Here is a 21,479-nt window from a genome sequence, read left to right as displayed (position 1 = left end):
GAAGGACCAGAAGGGTGGGGCTAGTACAAGTTCTGCTCTAGAGAGTCAGCAAGGATGAAGCTTACTTTGGGCTTTGATACCAACTGCAATAGCAGGCAATACTGACCCAGTCATTTCACCACAAAGAGAGGGACAGTCCGGCTGTATAGATGGGAATAATACTTGGACATAGATCCTCTGGTGACTGGATCTTAGCATTCTACATTATAAACCTCAAGGTCAGTTTTACTACACATGAATAAACTTGCCTGGGCTGGTTAAAAAAATGTTTTTGAACAACCTTGTCCAATACAAATGCAAACCACCTTTTTATTAGATGCCAGGATAAACTTTATTTTCCTACAAACCATAGAATGACCCAAACATATAGCACCTCAGTGCTGTTTCTCCACTTTATTAAATTATCACAGTAAATCAGAATTCAAGGGGAAGAGGGTAGAGAGTCAAGAGACGTCATCAGTGGAGCTGTGTGCTTTCCTGGGCATGACTGCCTCTGTAAAGTGTGTCCTGGCGTGTGCATACATGCATGTGCACGCGTGCACACACACACACACATACACACACACACACACACACACACACACACACACACCTGGGAAAGTGGGCTAGATGTGAAGGTTTTTATCACCTAAGAATGAACCTAGATGTGCAGCATCAGGAAAATTAAATAAAAAGAGACAGCAAAATAAGGATCAAATGACAGCTATAACTTAATTTACCATATTTATCAAATTTTCTCCCTATTTACACATTGTAGACCTAAAAATATAAGAAAACATTCACTTAATGTGTATGTCATACAGAGATATTGAGTGCAACTACAACGATGGTTGTTTCTCGTTGAATTTCCCTTCGGATGTGGACATCTGCCTTCTGTAGATAAAAACTAACACAGCTACATGTAAGATATCACAGTAAATTTTAAAGGATTCACCAAATCTCCACTTGATGCAAGGATAACAGGTCAGTTACACCCCGGTGGTGACACCTGAGAAAGCTCAGGAAGACTGGATTTGCATGGCTCTCTGAATCTTCCATGATCTCGTTTGTAAGGCTAAGGGTCCTGATTAATCAACCCACATCACAAAGTCAAGGGTCCCCTCCACCCCATGGCTCTTAAAAGCTGCAAGTGTGGCAGCTGAAGACACTGTGACAGTCACTTACCCGGGCTAAGTTTCTTTCCTTGTGTCTGCTCAAGGATTAACTACTTTTAAAAAGTTATTTTGTGGAACTACTATTTTTAAGTATAAAATCGTGGTCAATGATATGATAAAAATCAGTTAACTCTAGATGGAAATCCGGAAATTGTCATGCGGAGAAATGAGGGAATTGCCCAGGCCCCGTGTGAGGCCAGCAAATCTTATCACATTCTGGGCCAATTAGGAACACTTGTGTTTACAGATGGCTGAACTACTAATACTAATGTGATGAGTCAGCGCTGTGACTCAGGAGGGTCTCTACTGGATGAGTGACCCTCAGCAATTTTGCTAAGAGGCATTTATTACAAAAACACAATATTTACTTTTCTAACTGAAAAAAAAATTCCTCATTTCAATTTTCCACCCCAAATAACAAAAACGACCAAGTTCATGTGATTGCAAGCAAACATGGTTGCCAGAGTCCCTGCTTCCCCACTGCATCTCCAAACCAAAGCTGTTACTGAGAACAGTGGACTAAAAGAAAAAACAAAACAAAACAAAAACTCTAGTCACAAAACTGCTGGCTGTCATCTGGGGTCACAGGGTTGTTAAAATCATTAGGGATTACATGAAGGTCGAGTTATTTGCTACCTACAATTGAATTTCCCACTCCAAGGTCAGAAGCTCTGGATCATGGAGGCAAAATGAATCATGGAGCAGAGGTCCAGGGGAGTTAAATATGACTTCCAGGATGTTCCCTAGTGGCAGATGCTTGCCTAGCATGCACAGGGTCCCTGGTTCTGTCCCCAACACCATTAAAAACAAACAAACAAACAAACAAAAAAAAACCTTCCAAATTCTTCTACTTCAGCCAGGAATTCTGCAACAGAAATTTCTAGAGCCTGGAGATAAAATATTCTGTGGGAAGTTATTTGCTTCCAGAGTGCTATGGGGGACTCAGGACCCCAGGAACAGGTGATGTGCTTCTCTATAGGAAAAAAGTCTGGGTACTTTGTAAACATGAAACCAAGTGTATCAATCACAGTCAAAAGCCTGAGCAACACTGGCCAAACTCTGCTGACCAGGAAGCCCAAATCACTTAAAGAAAAGGAAAGGATGGGAGGGGGAGTGGGTGAGAATAGGCATTTGCTAGCAGGATAGGAAACATCATGATTTCTTTTGTCACTAATCCCCAAAGAAGTGAATGCACTGGGCCATTAGAAAATAGCCCCAAAGTGCTGGAGATGTAGTTCAGTGGTAGAGCTCTTGTCTAGGAGGTTCAAGGCATTGGGGTTTAGTCCCCAGCACTGCTCACACCCCAAAAGAAAACATCCCAAAGTGATTAAAGCTTACTTCTACTTAGGAATGTCCCCCATTCTCTTACATTCAAACAGCTCTGTCCAATGGTCCTGGGACTCAATCTCTGCCTGCAATCCTACATAAAGTAGACAGACTCTTCCTAACACTGGAAGTTCCACTTTTCTGATGGGAAGGATGTTCTTAGTCTTTCTCACTTGTCCCAAGAGTGAGTCTGACACCTGGGTCTGCCTCTGTTAGGTATCAGCCAAATCAACTCAATGGCTCATGAAAAAATTGGTTCCTCAGGGAAAGTATAACATACGAGTGTGTGTGAAGAGCAGAAGGCAGCATGCAGGAAGGTGGGAAGGTGTGTACACACCTTTTCATATCCAGGGCCAATCATGGCTGCATATTGCCTACTGCTTTTCCACTCCAAACCAAGGGGCATTGTGCACTATGAAATGGTCTCACAAGAGCAAGAACTGTGCAGTGTGTGATGGTCTCTGATGAGTTTCTTAGATTTCTCTTGGAGGTAGAGGGGTAAACTTCTAGCTCTGAGACTGCTCCCAGGGGCGGGACACAGGAAGAAGGCTGTCTTCCCTATGGATTGATTTCCCTGTTGCTACATGGCAGGATTCACCCAGAGATGCCCAGCAAGGGAGCAGGACAAGCCCAGACAGAAGACAGGATTTTTTATTTTCTTCCTTTCCTTCTCTCCTTCCTTATTTTCTTTCTCTTCCCTTTATTATCTTTTTTAACAGGTCCAAATGGGTAAAAAAAAAATATGGATCAAATAAATCTCTTGCTTGCAATCTGCATGACAAGAAGCATTTCCAAGGCCTGTCTTGGCCCTCTTTGAGTAATAGCCAGGAGGGAAAATGAAGGTGAAGCTTTGGAGGCATCTGGACTTTTTAGAGTGTCCATCTACCTCACTGTGGCACCAGACACTGGCACTTGCCTTTTGTAAGGATGTGGGACTAACCCTGGGGTTTCTTCTTGTCTTACAAGATAGGACGTCCGTCTCACAGGATAGGACCTTGAATTTCTAGAGACTTCTGAGTGTTCTGGGATAGGATCAGAATTATGACTTGGGAGTCCTCTGAGTGGTCAGAAAAATCACCTCAGTGAGTGGACCTTAGGTATAAGATGGCAAAAGACTTCACAACTGAGAGAAAACTCCTGGGCTAAAGACCCCTGGGAAAGCCAATTTCAATGATGATGAAATTTTTGAGTAAACCATAAATCATGACATGAGGTGAACTAACAAAATTGATACAGAGAAAATTCCACAATTCCACAATTGTTTTGCTGCCCTCTGGGAATCCTGCTTGGGTTTATAAATGAGGGTAACCAGCTTGGGGTTCGGAAGCCAACTTCCCTCTGCCCCCTCCCTGAAAGTGAGCAGACACCAGAGTAAATCAGAGACAGCAGGTTTGTTTCTGGTTGTTGGTGACTTTCTCTTTTTTGGAAGCTGGAGGTTTGAGAAGTTTTAGGATGAGATGACATAGCCCCACTTGAAAGATCCACATGAAATAGTTCAGTGGGATCCACCTTTGACTTCGAGGATCCAGTGATACGAAAGCTTGCTGAGAGCGCTGGCACAGTCATGGAGTTTCCTGAAGTCTCTGGGTTTGGAGCCAAGGGAAAAGGGCAGGGGAGTCTGGTCTGTCTCCTCCACACCAAGGGACTCTTTGAGGTCAGCACTCAGGATGGAGGCCAAGGCCCCTGCAAAGGAAGCAGAGAATGGTCAAGTCATGGAATTGACCCAAGGGCCACAGAATTTAAGAGGGCATTGGTGGCACTCAAAAGAAAGGAAACTTGGTCTCAGGAAGAGGGTTGGATGTCCTCCCCAACCTGGTGGTGTGCTTGCAAAGATGTTTGTTGAACAAATCAACAAATGAATGTCTTTCTTCCTAGTCTTTGCCTGGCGTTTTCTACAGCATGAAAGAAGCTATGAATCTTTTTGAAAATAACTCACAGCCTTTCTGGCCAACCCAGAAATAAAGAATGAAGAGAAATGGCATCTGATTATAGAAAAAGAGAGAAAGAGCCATGAAGAACATTACCCCCAGCCATTGAGGAAAAACCAGTGAAACTTTGTGGAGTGCCTTGTGGATCCCATTGATGCTGTTGGAATCTCTTACATATTAATATTTTACACAATGGGTTACTGCCCAATTATTCCCCCAAAGGGTATAAGTCTAGAGGTCAGGACTAAATTGCTTATCTGAATGAGCCCAGATGAGCATACAGCTATTTAGCACTGGAGGGAAAAAGAATAAAATTAAAATTTGTGAATGTGTCCCTCCACTTCCCTGGGGTCGCTCTAGGTGAACTCAGAGGAATTCAAGAATGCTTGCTGCAATACCCAGCCACTGTTGCCAGTGGAGTTTGGTCTCCCCTAGGACTGTTCTGCGAATGAGAAGATAATTTCATCACCCTTACCCTTGTAATGTATTTTTAAACCCTGTTGTACTACACCCCAAGTTTCCCTGAGTGACCTCTGTTTGGAACAAGCTTCAAAAAGCAGGGCTTCTTACATCCTCCCTACATGCTTCACTTCCTCTGGCCTTTAAAATTATTATTATTATTATTGGCATTTGAAATTCATTTAAGTAGTTTATTTTATTCACAGACAGGATCTTTTTTCATCTTCTGACCTTGCCTTATCGTTTCTAGGGAAGAGCTTCTCGAATCAATACTTATAAACATGCTCAGACCTGTGGAGGCAATCTGCCCCCAAGCATTCTGAAATTCTGCACTTTCAGACTCTCCAATGGCAGGGTGCTTTACTGTCACCTTCCTTTTAAGCCTAGTGAGGTCAGGCAGACAGAGGAGGCCTGGGTCTCCTGCCTACTATTTTCTTCTTTAAAAATAGGCTGGGCTGGGGCTGAAGCTGGGAGTATAGTCTAGTGGTAGAGCACTTGCCTAGCATGCATGAGGTCCTGGGCCCATCTCCAGCACTGCTAAAACAAAGCAAAATAGGTTGCTTTGGACAAAATCAGCACAGCTAGACATTCATCCATGACAGAGACAGTATTGACAAAGGCATCTCTCTACCTCTTGTTGCTGATGGTGGGCAGGAGCATTTAATTCAGGGGTGAGGGGGAAGCAGAGGGAAACAAACCTGATTTAATCCTAGATAATCTAACATCTTGAAATACTACCCCACCTACTGCTGTATTCAGTTGGGATAAGGAAGCAAAAGGCAAAAATAAAATGAAAAACCAACCAAATAAATGAAAGATACAAAGTGATGTTCAAAGACATTAAGCAAAGGAGTGCATCTTGGCTAATTCTGGATTAGAAGGCAAACACTGTAGCCCCTCCTTCCTACTCCCCCATCCAGGGAAAAGGAGAAGAGTAAGAAGGGTGTCCCTGGAATTCCTGCTGCTATGAAGATGAACAGAGTAACCAACATACCAATCATCTGTCCCACTGAGTGAGCCTGAGTGAGCAGCATGAGGCTCCGCAGCAAGGGCCCCATGCATCTAATAGCAGAGACCCTATCATCCAGGGGGGAGGGCAAAGCCACATCTGGAGTTGGGCCAGACCCAGTGCCACTGTGCCCCATGCATTCTTCCAGTCCTCAACTTTTTGATGGTGCATCCTCAGTCTGCCATGGCACCTATGTGCCAGCTGCACTCCCTGATGGATGGGGAGGTGGCAGCTGCAGATAAGCAGGTAGGCCACAAAAGAGAAGGCTTCTTTCCTGATAGGATAATTTTACTTGCAAGCTGCTGGCAGAGGCTGCCCTGACTTGGCCTCTTCCTGGTGATGGAGGCTGGGGGCCTATACAAAGACCATTCGAACCCCACTTACCTCTATTGTGGCAGACGTGGAAGGACACCCAAGGAAATGAAGGGCCTCAAGAGTAGAAACCTTTGCACCAAATCCCCCTGTTGGGAGGAGATTGTATGACCTCCTATGTCCCCTCCCTACTTAATACCTGGGCTCTGAGGCTCCTAATGCTTCTGGGAGCTGACATAAGTGAGCCTGATTTGGGACAATATTGGAAGTAGGCCAAACCCATGACTGAGAAGAAGAGAAAAGGCAGCTGGGCTGGAGGTCAGCTCTCTGTGGTGCTGCTGTACATCTGGCCTGCAGGTATAAAGGCCCTGCCTAGTAGATGGGATTTGAATTTTGGATAAACCAAAGAATCCAGGCTCTAACTTTGCACTTCCATAGGTATTGAGACAAATTGGCTGGCTTCTGTGCCATGCATTCCACATGGGTGATGTTGCTAATCAAGGGAAGTTCACTCATATGCTTTCTCCTTTGAGTGGCACTGCTATGGTCACTATCAGCTCCTCTTCTGCCTGTGAGCCATTACAGCCCAGGCCACACCACAGAGGGTTTTTAGCTGGCTCTGCCAAGCAGCTTCTGTTCAGTCCATTAGAATGTCCTAAGAAGGGCCTGGACCCCAGACCCAGAACAGAAAGGCTGAGAGGTCACACCTGCTTCAGCAGACTTGCCCTCTAGATCCTAGACTGTGGATGGGGTTCTCTACCCTCTGTGCTCCAACAGCTTTTGTCTGTTTCACCTCCCACAGCTGTTCCACTCAGCAGCCTCTTCCACAACCAGCCCTCCCTGCCTGGAGGCCTCCATTAAGGCAAGCAGTCAAAGGCCACCCACACATCTTATCTGCCCATCTCAAAATCCTGCTCCTCTAGGATCAGGCAACAAAAAAGGGGGAGGCCCCTGCACCCATTGGTTTCCTGCAGCCCCCCCCCCAAAAAAAAGGGTGGGTGACAAAGACATTTTCCAGGATGGCAGGTGTTGGTGTCAGATTCCACCCAGAGTGCACAGGCAGAAGAAAGGCAGGCAAGGCTGGGCTTCCCCGGGCAGCACAAACATGCAGGGGCAGGAGAGCAGGCAGGGTCCCTTGGGAGGATGGCAGGAGGCACCAAAGCCAAGGCTCAGGAAAGCAAGTGGGCATGCAGCAGTGTTAGGGATGGAGGGGAGCATGTTAGTAAATTTACACCCCCCCAAAAGCAGGGTAAATGGGAAAACCCACTGAAGTGTCAGTCTTACCTTGCTCAAATATTGTAATGAGACCTTTATATATTTTAATCTGAAGGGAAAGAGCATAAATTCAAATGAACACAAGCATGGCACCCCCATGGTTCCAACTTGATAATTAACACAGTGCTAATAATACACATATTCCCGAGCTGCCTGAGTATTCTCGAAGACTTGCAGATCATTAAGACATGAAAACTCTACTTGATGGGACAAAATACTAGCTGTTATTGCACTTACAAGTGGGAAATGAAAGAGACATTAGAACTCCTACAATGTATGAAGCAGACCTTGGTAGGAGCTCTTTCCTTTTCCTGATGCACAACCTTTCCTGACTGATTGGGTTTGAAATATGATCAAGTTTTTAAGACAAGCATTGAATTCAATGGATGCCCTGAAAAAAAAAAATTGAAACTCCCCAGGTGTGCAAGTTTCCATGACTCCAAGTTTCATTTTACAGGTTTCTGAGCTGTACAGTGTATTAACTCAGTCCTGATGTCACCTGTAAAGTGACAGTCCCCAGGGAGTAAACATGCAGCATGCTGTGCAGAGGAAGGCTCTGGAAGGAGACCCTGCAATAGTGAAACTGGACCAAAGGTCACTCTCACCCAAAGAGAAGCATGTTCTCAGCAGCCATGATGAAAGGAGGGAGGATCTTAGCCTTTCCATACCTGTGACACATTCCCCATCACCCACTCATTCTATACCAGCCCAATTCCAATGTGGGCTTTCCCTAGCAAATATACCCTCTTTCTTTCTGCATCAGACAGTAACTTCTCACCCCAATCCCTCACAAGTCTCCTGAATTTGGTGTCACTAGACCACCATGGAATCTGGACAAAGGACATTTATCAGTAACATGGACCACTGTCTGCATGGCCACAGTTGAAAAACAGGGATTTTTTTTTTTTTTGCTGCCCCATCTGCAAAGGTTAGCACAGTGACTAGGGCCAGTTCTAAGGGAGTTCAGAGCAACACTGGAAGAAGGACCACTGACATTGTCTTAGCTGAGTCTTTCTAAAGAAAATGTGCATGTCAACAAAGACACATTTTCCAATCTATTTATGAATATTCACAGTCACCTCCAAAAAGTCAATTATATGCGATTATCAATTTTTAGATTAATGTCTGATCCTGAATGACCTAGTAGCATTTTCTGTTCTACCCATTTGATTCCAATCACCCTTAATGCTGCTCTTTCTTGACATGTGGGCATGAGACGTTCTGGGCTTGTGTTGATTGTTCATAACAGACTACTATCCTCTGGATAATGTAATTATCTAGATTTCCCATTTCCTCCAGTTTACTGTGCATGGACTCCCATTTTCTCTCACAGAGAATGGCAGAGCACAGAGCATCTCTGCATGGCTCTTCCTTGAGCTAAGGAGGCTCAGCTTTTCAGAGCACGATGCTACTGACTCTCTCCCATGTGAGCAAAGGCTGTCTTTATGAAGGGGCTCCTTGATCTAACTCCCCTGCAGCCCCCTTGGCCCTGGTTATGCCATGCATATGGATCCCTGATTGGTGGAAACCAAGAAAGCAGATGGCATGCTAACAATGGAGGACTTGTTTGTAATTGCTGATGAGGACTGGTTTGCTCCTCTCCTGAGTGTCCCCAGACGCAGCCTGGTGTGGTGTGCCTGACCACAAAGAATGTCTCAGTAACTGCCAATCCATGGTTGAGTTAAGGAGATGCAAAGACAGAAGCAGTTGTGGGCTGTCTTGATTATTCCATGGGGCTCAACTGTCACCTGGGCTTGACATGCAGGCAGTACTCTTCAAGGTGAGGTACTAGTCGCTAGCATAGGGGAGTAAGCTGTCAGATTCCTGGTATATCCCTGGAAGTCAGTATATGGCATCAACTACCCTGCACATGACTTAATAGCACTGAGCTTGGTAAGGAAGAGACTGGGAGGCATGTGATGCCTGGGAAGATGGGACAGAGACACACAGCAAAATCATTTCATCCTTTCATCAACTGGGTACCATGCATGTGTCACCTATCATTCTAGGTTTTAGGAATATAGCAGTGAACAAAGTAGACAAAGATGGTGGAGAAGGTACATCATTCTAACTGGGCAACAGCACCCCTTGTGGGTAAAAAAAAACCTTACTCTACACAAAGCACAAATGTAAGCACCTTAATAGATACAGTGTTGCTGTTGTATTCTAGGAGTGGGGACAAATTTGGAGATAAAAACTTATCAGAAGGCTCTGTAGTGGGTCATAAAGGAAAAAAAATTGAGAGACTTTGGATTATAGGGTTAATTTACATCTTGAATATGAGGTTATTCTTAGAAATCCGTGGAGTCAGTCCCACTCATATGTAGGAGCAGTTGAGTAAGACTCTGGGGGAGAGCCCTTAACTCAGATTGGCCCTGTTGTGGCCAATCAATGGCTTAGACATAGAGTTTGAGCCTGGATAACTAGAAGTCAGTTTCAAAGAAAGCTGTGTTCTTTGGCCTCTAGTGACTTTGATGCTCTGGATATCAGCAAGAATTTAAAAAATACAGGACAGGACAGGCCTGGTTGGAGATTTGTTGTGTTTTCGACAGCTCAGCCTAGCAGAGGCTTTTAGAGTATCATTGGGTCTTTTCATGGCATGTTTGCTCCAGCTGGACTCACTGGGATAGCAAAAGAGAAGGGTTTGAAGCAAGCTTCTTATCTCTGAGGAAAGCCTGCCATCCAGAACTGCCACCTGGGATAACACTGGGCAGGGTCAGACAAGAAAAGTGGCTGCTTCTCCCGGATCCTTGTTACTGAGCAGTCAGTGTGGAAAATGATTAACTGGCTAAAGATAATTAGGAAAGAGAACAATTTTCAGAGCTGGCATGAATGAGGAGAGAAATAGTGGACTAGGGTTCCAGCTTTCAGCAAGTGCTAAATATCCTACCAGCGGGAAGGCAGACAGAGCGGGAGATCAGAGAGCTGTCTGGGTTATTCAGACAGAGCCCCTGGAATGGCTCTGAGGAAGGGAACAGGTGCAGCCAGTGGATGGGGTAAGCCTACACACGCAACTCAACACTGGCAACCCAAGACCAGTGGGAATTAGCCAGCCTAATTAACATCTCCAAATGGCCCAAGGAAGGCTTCCAGTATTTTCAATCCAACAGCAGTAGCTGTGTCCTGGCCCTGAACCTGGCTCTGGGCTTGGCTTCCTCTGTTTGGTCGTTGGTCTTGCCCATCAACTTTGATTCTGAAGCAGAAAGCTAGGACAGCTGGACCAACAGGAAGGGAGGGAGGAAGAGAGCACACATATTGTGCACCTGCTTGTATATAAGCACCTGTGCAGGGACTCAACAAGCAGGTGGGATTTCATGAAAAGAGTTTCCTTGCATTTTTCTCTTTCCTTTCTCCAACCATAGTGTACTTTTAGGAGCCATGGCTAAGTTAAATTATACATTTAAAATTAATATTTTGGTGTCATCTTTCTTGTTAGGCCATTATGGAGAAAAGTTTCAGGGTGCTCTTGATATTTCACAGAACATGAGTACTCAGATTTCAGTTGCATCTTAGCCATGGGGAGGCTGTTCGTCTTACCAGACTGAAGCCACATCAGAGAGCTGAAAAACAGTACACGTGTATCCAAGGGCAGCAATATTCCTAACAGTCCCAAAGTGAAAACTGCCCATATGTCCGTCAACAGATGAATGGACAATGGAATACCCTTAGGCAAGAAAAACAAAGAACTGATACATGCTGAAACATGGATGAACTTTGAAAATATGCTAGGTTGGGCTGGGGATGTGGCTCAAGCGGTAGCGCACTTGCCTGGCATGCGCGCGGCCCGGGTTGGATCCTCAGCACCACCCACATACAAAGATGTTGTGTCCGCCGAAAACTAAACAATAAATATTAAAAAAAAATTCTCTCTCTCTCTCTAAAAAAAAAAAAAAAAGAAAAAGAAAAAAGAAAATATGCTAGGTAAAATAAGCTAGTCACTGAAGATAGTATATTTTATGATTCCATACATGTGAAATGCCCAGAATATGCAGATCCATGGAAACAGAAAGTGGATTGCATATGGCTGGAGAGCAGGTGAGAGTAAAAGGAATTGCCTATAAGTGGATTTTACTAATTTTTATGGGAGGTAAAAATGTTCTAGAATTATATGGTAGTAACAGTTGTGAGTATACTAAAATATACCTTGTGAATACTAAAAATATTGAAGTATATAATTAAATGGATGAATTGCATGGTATGTGAATTATATCTCAATAAGACTTTTCCTTATTTCCTGTGCTGGGGGTAGAATTCAGAGCCTTGCATATGCAAACACAGTACTACTGAGCTACATCTCCAACCAACAACTATTTTAAAAAATGGCAAAAATAAGATAAGAAGGTCTGATCAGTATTACTGCTCCTCCATTTACAAAAGTAAATCAGAAGTGGCTGTAAGATTTAGGGGGAAAAATGTCCTGTGAGACTCTGGGAAGCAGGGGAACAAGGGTTGTGATGCAGCTTAATACATGCCACCACTACCTCTCTGGCTAGGCCCTCTGCAAACTTCCCCCACCCACAAAGCAAAGGGGCCTCTCTGCAGGTGCCACACTCTTCTTTGGTGACTTATTGCCCCTATCAGGCTGTCCCTAAGGTGGCCTCTAATTTGAATTCATCTATCTTAAAAGCACTCAGAGGAGGCTGGGGTTGTGGGGTGGAGAGATAGTACCTCTTGCCCCAGGAAGTGACTAGATTATGTATCCTGCTCAGAATTACTTTTTAAATCAGCAGCTGGAGAAAATATAGCAGCAAGTCTATGGAGACTTGGAGGACAGTGAGTTCTAGTACGTTGTCTTGGAATTTTACTGATTAAAAACAGTCCTCTTATGAATTCTGCTGTCATACATAAATTTAAAAAAAGATGCAGGAAAAAAAAAAATAAACCAAAAAACCCCAAAACAGTCCTCTTGGCACTGGGGTTGTGGCTCAGTGATAGAAAGTGCACTTAGTATGTAGGAGGCCCTGGATTCAATCGTGAACACCAAACTCGTCCTGTTTGGGACCATAATTAAGATATTTTCTATGAGTTCTTTCTGCACGGCTCCATTTGAATTCTAGAGTAGTCAGTACTTCAGCCAACTGTTCATTACATTTCTCAGTTATCTGTGCTGTACAAACTGTCCAAGCCTATAAAATAGTCTTTTCTCTCCTTTGGTGAGAACATTTTTCTTTCTCTACAAAAGAAGAATTCCTCCCTGTCATTCTTCTGTTTGCTTCTATGGGTTTGTTCCCATAGTAGGCATCAGAAGGCAGGGGGGCCTGCAGGGTGGAGGCAATGGGTTCAGTAAGGCACAGAAAGACCTAAACACCGAGCCCTGGTGTTATCATGTGTTAGAGTCTGTAAACAAGTCTGGATGGCGCCTGGCAAAATGCCAGAGGGAGTGGTTTGTGAAGTAACGCCAGAGAGCCATTAAGTGTGGAGATTCCTTATTGGTTGACTGCTGTATCGAGTTTATGCTAATTAAGATAAGCTGTGTGGAATGTATAAATACCGCTCCTGTCCTACAATAAACGGCTCCCTCTCCTGCTGTATCAATCTACACAAGTTGCTCGTCATACCCCCCGCAGGACTGCAGCAATCATGAACTGATGATAAAAAACAACAAAAACCCCCAATGATCCTCCATTGTCCTCCACTGCTTACTTGCCAAAGAGATAAACCTTGTCTGACTGAGGAGAGGGAGGGGGAATTGTGTAGAAATGGCAAATATCTACACATACATAAAAAGCCATTATAACTCACAGATTATTCTGGAAACCATTTTTTTTTTTAAAGAGTGAAACAATTCTGTGGAATCTCACCCCGACATCCTCACTCTTCTGGGTCACTAGGCCATTTGAAGTCACTTGAAATAATTGTGTGCCAGGCATAGTTGTCTACACAGTTCTTCGGGTTGGCACAATGTATTACAACCATTGGGTCCCATGTGAGCTATGGATTGGAAGGCCAGGGCAGGGCATGTGACTGCAGGTAAAATTTTTCCTGTTTCCTTCACACTTCCTCCACCATGCAAACTTTCCCCTACAAAGAGAAGGTATCACCAAGTTCCTTTCACCTGATAGCCCAGGTCAGGGACTGCATTTTGTGGCACTGGGATTAAGGGGATATTTCTGAGTGCTCTCCTAGTGTCCCCACAGATAGTGTCCAAGGAGAATACCTCTTCCATTGCCATAACATTCGTTCATTACTCAAATATGTATCATATGCCTTCTGTGTGCATATGATGGGAAGATACCATGAATGAAATATCATCTAACTGGTCCCTGCCTCCATACTATATTCTCCCCACAGAAGCCAGAAAGATCCTTTTAAATGAGAGACATCACATTGCCCCACTTCTCCAAAAGCTGGCCATCTCACTAGAATACCATCCCCCAATTTTCCCTCCAGCTGCAGGGTGACTCCAACCTTCCTTTTCCCCCTCCTCCTCATTTCTTGCTTGTTGTGCTCTAGCCATAACAGGATCCTCACTGATCTCCAAACATGCCAGGAAAGCTCCTAACTCAGGGTCTTTGCATGTGCTCTTCCCTGCCTCCTTCCATATTTGGCTACCTCCTTCAGTCTTTCCTCAAATCTCACCTACTCAGTGAGGTCTTCCTTGACTCCTTGTTCTGAAGCTGTCCCAACTCTGGGGTGGTTTTTCTCAGTATCTTTCTGAGCCTTCTTTCTTGTTGTCTTTTCCTTCTTGGCACTCATCAGCTCCTGATGGCTCACTTCATCACCTTTCTTCCCTGTGTGGAAGGCACCCTCAAGGAAGGTGGGGCTACCACCTCCTTTGGCCACTTCTGTGCCCTTCATATGAAGTATTCGGGAACATTTACTGAGTGAGCATGTGAAGGCGTTACACTTATGGGATTTGTAAATTCTCTGAGTACTGAAGCTGCCGTTCTCATCTACTTTAACTGTAGCGGAGGTACATGTGTCCCTAGTACCCCAGCTGACCCTGGATTTTAGTATCTAACTATAGCCTCCAGTAGGCCACCAGATTTGGGTAAGTGGGACAAAGTCCACAGTCAGTCTGGTGGCTGCAGATTTCTTCTTCTGGCTTCTTTCCTGTGGTGATCCTTTTCTTCTGGGACACCTGCTTCTGATGCTATTGGATCAGTTAACATTAACCTGGCCAGAAGTGCCTGTCTCAGACAGCTGCATGATCAGATGTTGACTGGAAGGCTGTGGTGCTAACTGGAGGCAGGCGGTTTCTCTTGCCATTTTTCCATGCCCTAGGGACACAGCTAGGGAGCAGGATTCCATATGAGCGTGCGCAGCAGGGTTTGTCTAAACACTCTCTAGCTGCAATGCGAGGCACTCAACATTGTGTTTTCCCTGAGATTAGGGCTCTGGGGGAGTGTAACTTTCCTGAGTGAGCTCTTGAAGACCCTCAGGCAACCTCAGGGATCACACTACTTTGCTCATGAGAAGACAGATGCTGGAAACAATGTGGTCTTACTGTTTCCTATTACAGGTAACAGCTGAGCGCTGGTAAGGGCAAGGGCAGCCTTGGTGTGGGGAACATAGTTAGGTGGAATGTGTGCTTTCTGTATCTGGGATTTTATCATCTCATATTCTTGAACTGGTTGGAAAATAAGGTTTTGTCTATTTATTCTTGGTACTAGCTAATGTTACTAAGCTTCTTATCAGCCAAGAAGTAAATTTTGGCCTTGTCAAGACTATATATTCTCTTACTTCCTCCTCCTCCTCCTCCTTCTTTCTCCTTCTCTCTCTCTCTCTCTCTCTCTCTCTCTCTCTCTCTCTCTCTCGTAAAACTCTCATATTTCTCATTTTAAGAGATTTTTTTTCCTATAGGTTTTTTGTGGTACTTCAAAGGCTAATGAGTAAAAAAGAACCAGCTTTTCTCTCATGCTCTTTACAGGTTTATTTTGTGATTATCATCCTTTATCTCTCTGGAAAAGTCTAGTATAAAATATTCTTTTTTCTTTCTGCCAGCAGACTTAAATGCCAGTAAGAGTGCTACCATTTGGCCTGTGCTTTCGTTTGTTCACTGCTAAATAGAAATTCAAAGCAAAATCATTGAGTCTTCCAGGAACCTCCAGTGCTGAGGTTGCACAAGTAGCACCTGCAAGGCCAAACTGACTCAAGGGCTGCTGCTGGGGTTCACAAAGAATGTGAACCTAGGGTGTCAGAAACTCTGGGTGCTTCTCAAACTCTCAAGGTTATTTCCAATAAGCTTTAATTAAGACTCATTTCCAAAAACTGTCTCTAAGAAAAATTCTTGGTACCTGCTGGCCATCTCCTGGCAACTGCTGCAGCATCCCCTGAGCCGTAAATAGCTGTCAAGCGGGAGTGAGAAGTTGCCTGCGCTTAAAACCCTGTAAGGCCTGGGAAACCGGAACTAACCCATGGTGATATTTCACAGAAAAGCAGCACCTTCAAGGTTCTTCCAGAAGGACAGAGTCAGTGCAATGTCAGTACTTCAGAATGATAATGTCTGCTCCCTTCTGATTCTGGGAATCTATGAGCACTCCAAATCTGAGCACACCCTCCAGATCTTTCTCTCTGCTCTTCCCACACTTGCTATCCTCTGTCTTAATCTTCTTTTACATGGGTCTTCTCATTCTTAGTTACCCTGGTTCACAGCCAATGTGAAAACTCACATTGACAAGTTAAAAACTCACTGGGAGGATGCTTAGTAGATAATATACTATACAGGAGCAAGTTTTCATTCTCTTCCAGGGTCACAAGGTAGGTGGCATGGCCCATTTCAGAGGACTCTCAATCCAAACGACTCAGGCCATTGGCTGATGATATCTTTTTTACTTGCAGTTATAGTCTGTAGCTAACTAACTTTGTTTATTAATAAATAGCTATCTGCTATTATCAAAAGTATCAGCTTTTCTATAATAAGACTTTTTTTTCTCCATAAGGGAAGGGAAGATGCAGGCCTGCCTAAGGTCTCTAGAGCCTTCTGTGTCCCCTCAAGTACCCTACACAGTCCTGCTCTGTGGCAGCAGCCAAGGGAAGGGAAGGCCAATTCACAGATGGTAATATGACAGGCAGCAGCACCATTTTCTAGCAGATAAAATGGAAAGATATGTTTGCTTCATCTCTGTCTCCCAGAAATGACACTGAAGACAGTAAAAGAGTTTTAAAAAGACAAAGGAATGAATAAGCATGAAGCAAAATGTGGTACTAAGCAGGGTCATCAAGAATTCTTTTTAAAACAACTTCAACACCATCTCTAATCAAGTTTCAGTTATTCAAAACTGCATTATCTAGTCTGTGGATTAACTAGGCTCCTGGTTTCTTCTGATTTCTCCACACCCAGTTTTGACCATATTGCTTATCACTGGCCCACTCTCTCTAGGAGACTGGGAAGGGAGAGGACAGATGAAACATAATTACAGGTGTTTGTTCTGCATCTTGCATCAGGCCCAACACATCTGTGGTCTAGAGACACACCTGTACCACTTAAAGCAACAGCCTGCCTCTTTTCTATTTAATTCCCGTTGGATGATAAAATAAATTCCATGTATCATTCTCTAAAGAATTCATAGTACAGAAGGATAGAAGACACACACATGGGATAAACACTTACATATGCTCAGAAAAAACAAGACAGAGGTACAGATACTTCTTATGATGGGGTTACATATACCTGTCATTGAAAATATTAAATTTGAAAGGACAATAATTTCAATGTATAGCTAGAGCTGAGCAGCACTGGGTTTGGATAATGGCATTAAGGGTGGTTAAATTTTCTATCAGTGCTTTGTCACTTTTTTCAAGAATACATCTATAAATTGAAAAGAAAAAATTAAGGGCTGGGGTCGTGGCTCAGTGGGAGAGCGCTTGTCTCGAACATGTAAGGCACTAGAATTGATCCTCAGCACCACATAAAAATAAATAAAACAAAATAAAGATATAAAACATTAAAATAAAGAAAAAATTAAGAAAAAAGTAGATGGGTAAGAAAAAAATGGGGTAAGAATTGAACTTTCTACGCAGAAAGGAAGATTTGGGATGGGGTCAGAAGGGATTGTTAGGGTAGAGGAAATGCCTGGGGGCAGCAATTAGTTGTCTGTAGGATGGGTGGCAACACTGGCTAGCTTACTGAGGTGTGGAGACAGGTGTGAGTTCTTGAACAGAAGTGAAGTAAGACAACTTGCATTTAAAAAAATGTCTGGGTCATCTGAGTGAATTTTAAAATTAATCCTGCCCTTTATTATTAATAAAAAGCTAGCAGACATGGATCTGATTATGGGACTGTCACCACAGGGTGGGTACTGGACTAGCATTCTCATGCATAGAATAGGGAGGTGAGGGTGAGGTTGTCCCTGCTTCCAACGTGCCCAAGACCTTTGGTTGTTCCTTCATGGCTTGTTATTCAGCTTAGTACAAAATTAACATGCAGGAGTTAAACCTGAAGTTTCTTGAAGTCCTTCTAACTCCATATTCTATGATGTTCTTTGAAGGAGTCAGCAAAGTTATGATAGAGCTAAACACATAAGAGGCATGATATGTGCTATCAATCAAAACTTTATTAGGACCATTTTAGTAGGAGGCATGAGGGAGATGGAGAGGAGGAGAATCAGTACTGAAAGAATCTGTAATAGGACCATCTTTCAAGGAATGGAGAAAATATTTTTTGGGATTAGGGTTAGGATTTACTTTGTCTGTTTCTGGAAGCTACATTTTTTAAATTTTAAATATTTATTTTTTAGTTTTAGGTGGATACAATATCTTTATTTTTATGTGGTGCTGAGGATCAAACCCAGTGTCTCACAGGTGCTAAGCAAGCACTCTACCACAACCCCAGCTCCTGGAAGCTACTTTGATTATTAACTTACCAGTGAAAGAGTCAACAAAATCTTCCTATTAGGATCTGCACTCAGATTGACAAGCCTGCAACACCTTGCACATGTTAACCACAGGGTATGGTATGAAGGACTCAGCAAGAGAAAGATGGTATAGCTTTACCCTTAGGGGCAGAGGCCTGTGAGTCATACAACTAGTTCATGCATCATCTCCATCCCAGATTCACTCTGGTGCCAATGTGTGACAGGAGTGCTCTGTCTCCAGCTTTGTGAGTAAATTTTATTGGCTACCAAGCAAGACACAATGGCACCAGCTGTTTTCTAGTAAAGTTTCTGTGAACTTCCTGTAATGATTTTGTTGTGGAAAAGTATTATAAAATTATGTTCTATGAGGTATATGAACATAATAATCTTTTTCAAGAGGGCTTTCCATACCATTGTGAGAAAGATGAAAGTTTGCAGTTTGGGGATATGGTAGGCGTGGCAGTAGCATCCTAATACTGACAGTGATTTATCTGTTTTAAACTCCAAATAGGACCTTCATGAAAGTGGCAGAACTGGATGGAGCAGAGTGAAGCAATTCCTCCCACTTGTTCTAAGTCCTGGATCCTTTCCAATTCAGCTTATCATGAAGGAGAAAGTATTACTGACCATGTCTTAGCAAAATCAAATGCTGTGTTTATGAAGGCTAACAAATAAACAAAGACCTGTGCTCCCTCTGCTGGCCCTCTATAGCAATATTGAAGTAGAAAGGAACCATAACCAGCATTGGCATCTTCAACAAATGCAAGTCAATCGGGGTACAATGGGAACAACTCTCATTTAATTTAGTTTTGGACATTCTTTGTTAAAAATCCATCTTTATAAACTTCTGATCAAGGTACTTGGAACTGCTTAAAACTAGACATTAAAATTAGACATACCTATAGTCTTTGACTGCAAAATTGCTAGTTATGACTATTATAGCGATTTGGGGATTATCAACAGAGACAAGTGGATTCCTCCCAGATTTTAAAGTTCAGGTACAATCTCTAGAGTGGTTCAAGAAAAAATATCTCAAGTCCAAGCAAAAGTTTCTTTTCTCTTTTGATTTTTAGGAGGAGCTTCCAAAAACTAAAGATTTACACTATTTATGTCCTTTTTGATAATGTCAAACATTAGACTAGATTCTCCAACTCATTAGCATGCAGAAGAATGACCTCATGGTGAACAGATGCACTTGGCTGTGAGCTGCAGTGATTACATCAGTCCCTCCCCAGCACTCAAGGGTGCCCATTTCAGTTAACCCTTTATAGGCCTTTCTGCTGGCCCCCTTCCTTGGTAACATGCTTGAAAACATGATACCACATAGGCATGTGGGTTACATGCATATAAACATGTATGCATAGAACATATACGTGTTAATTGCAACAAATATTAAATTATGGTTAAAATATTAACCATTTTATTAATTATATTATATTAACTATAGTAATAAAACAGTTAATATTGTAACATTGGTTTATTACTGGTCAATAGGGAAGACAAACCACAAGTTAGGTAAAAAGTTGTTCAAATACCAACTGTGTAATGGGTTATTGACAGAAAGAAGCAAGGTAGTTTTAAAACAACATTTTCTTATTTGGAAAATGAATATATATATATATATTTTTTTTCTTAAAGCCCTTTGACAAAAGCTAAGCACTTATGTATCAGCTTTCCACCCTAGCTGCAGTTGACAGGACATCATGGATAGAAGTACTTCCTTTGGCCACCCACTCCCCAGGGCTCCTTGGATAGATGAGCAATAGCACCTGGGCAGGGAATCTCTGGGAACAGGGCATTTCCCAACAGTGGCATCTCTGGGCACAACACATCTCTTTTCAAAGGCTGATAGGGAGGCCTTTCTTTTAGCAGTGGGGGCTGCATGCCATGTATAACAAATATAGTGTGGAATAAATACACTACTCAGGTGACTCTCCCTCTTTCTTAAGGATAAAGCTTTTTGTTATGCATATACCAAAAATCAAAACAAAACAAAACCTAGGAGCGCCTAATTCCTCAGATTGTGCATATGCATGTGAGCAGAAGCCCAAGGCCTGCTTTGATGACAATGATGGCCAGAGATGGTCTGATTGGGTCCTAAGTGCACTGTGGGAGCTTAAGCTGCTCAGGGTTGATTTTTCCAGTTGGCTTGTTGCTTGGAAGGGCAGACTTCACCTCAATTTCTTACTTTAAGCTGCCTGGCTCATCTGGGTTTGACTGTACTTGTCCCATGGAAAACAAAAAACAAAAACAAATGCTATGAATAAATAAAAAACATTTTCATCTGTAAAAGTACTAAGAGATGGGGATAAGGATTCCTCAAAAGCAAAGCTGATGTGTAAATAAGAAGAGGATGGGGTTCTGAGAACTTGACTGTATGTGGTACTGACATGTTACATCCTCATTATACCATCCCCACAATTCCAGTTCAAATCATTTTCCCCTTCTTCTTAATCATTTAAGGTTAGATACACAAAGTGTTAAAAGAGAACATTATGCACAGACTTAAAATCATACTGAAGGATAGATGTGATATATGTATAAAAGATTTTATCACTCAACACTGAATTCCCTAAACCATGAACATTATGAAACATAATACTGATGTTAATCTGACAAGATGAAGAAGTAGCATCTGTTTTTGATATCTGGCATTGGATTTCACGTTCCTTTTGTAAAAGTTCCAATCCCCATACTCACATTCTGTTGGAATCTATTCTGGTAGGTAACTCTATAAAGAATATGACTTTTTCAAGCCCATTAACAATCCTCTCTAAGTAGATGTCATAAAATATTAAATTATTCCTAGGATCTCACTTAAGGTGTTACCTACACACTGACTCATTTGAATTGGTTTAAATAATTATGAAATTTTGGGAAAAGATCAAATTAATTTATATAGAGGCTAAAATATTCATAGAAAATAAAGCCCATCATTATTTGTTTTGATAACATCTTAATCTGCAACCTTAAGAATATAACAGTCAAGGAATGTAAAAAATGTAATTAAATTTTTCCTTTAATTTTTAGAAATGAAATGCTTTTTCAAGAGTTTTTTTTTTTTTTTTTTTTGAAAAAAAATCCTGCACTGAAAAATCAAGTCCCAATATCTCATGAGGATGGGAAAAAGCTGAAGGAGATCTTTAAAAAAAATCAGCTTGCTACAGATCCTTCATGTTCTTTAAGCAAAAAAAAAAAAAAAAAAAAAAATCAGAAAAAA

General features: G+C 42.6%; 1 protein-coding gene across 2 annotated transcripts in view; it reads right to left on the bottom strand.

The window, feature by feature from the left end:
- Window positions 1-325: 325 nt before the first annotated feature.
- Ralgapa2 (Ral GTPase activating protein catalytic subunit alpha 2) overlaps window positions 326-21,479 on the bottom strand; it is a 321,259-nt gene continuing 300,105 nt past the window's right edge. For both annotated transcript variants that reach the window (XM_077800202.1, XM_077800203.1), the window contains 2 exons: window positions 7,473-7,512; window positions 326-4,163 (listed from right to left, as the gene is read on the bottom strand). In XM_077800202.1, the coding sequence (XP_077656328.1) occupies window positions 7,508-7,512 (5 nt within the window). In that variant the 3' untranslated portion in view covers window positions 326-4,163; window positions 7,473-7,507. The remainder of the gene's footprint in view (window positions 4,164-7,472; window positions 7,513-21,479) is intronic.

The sequence above is a fragment of the Urocitellus parryii genome, chromosome 6 (assembly GCF_045843805.1).
Source record: "Urocitellus parryii isolate mUroPar1 chromosome 6, mUroPar1.hap1, whole genome shotgun sequence".
Classification (NCBI taxonomy): domain Eukaryota; kingdom Metazoa; phylum Chordata; class Mammalia; order Rodentia; family Sciuridae; genus Urocitellus; species Urocitellus parryii.
This window is presented reverse-complemented; position numbering and strand designations above follow the sequence as displayed.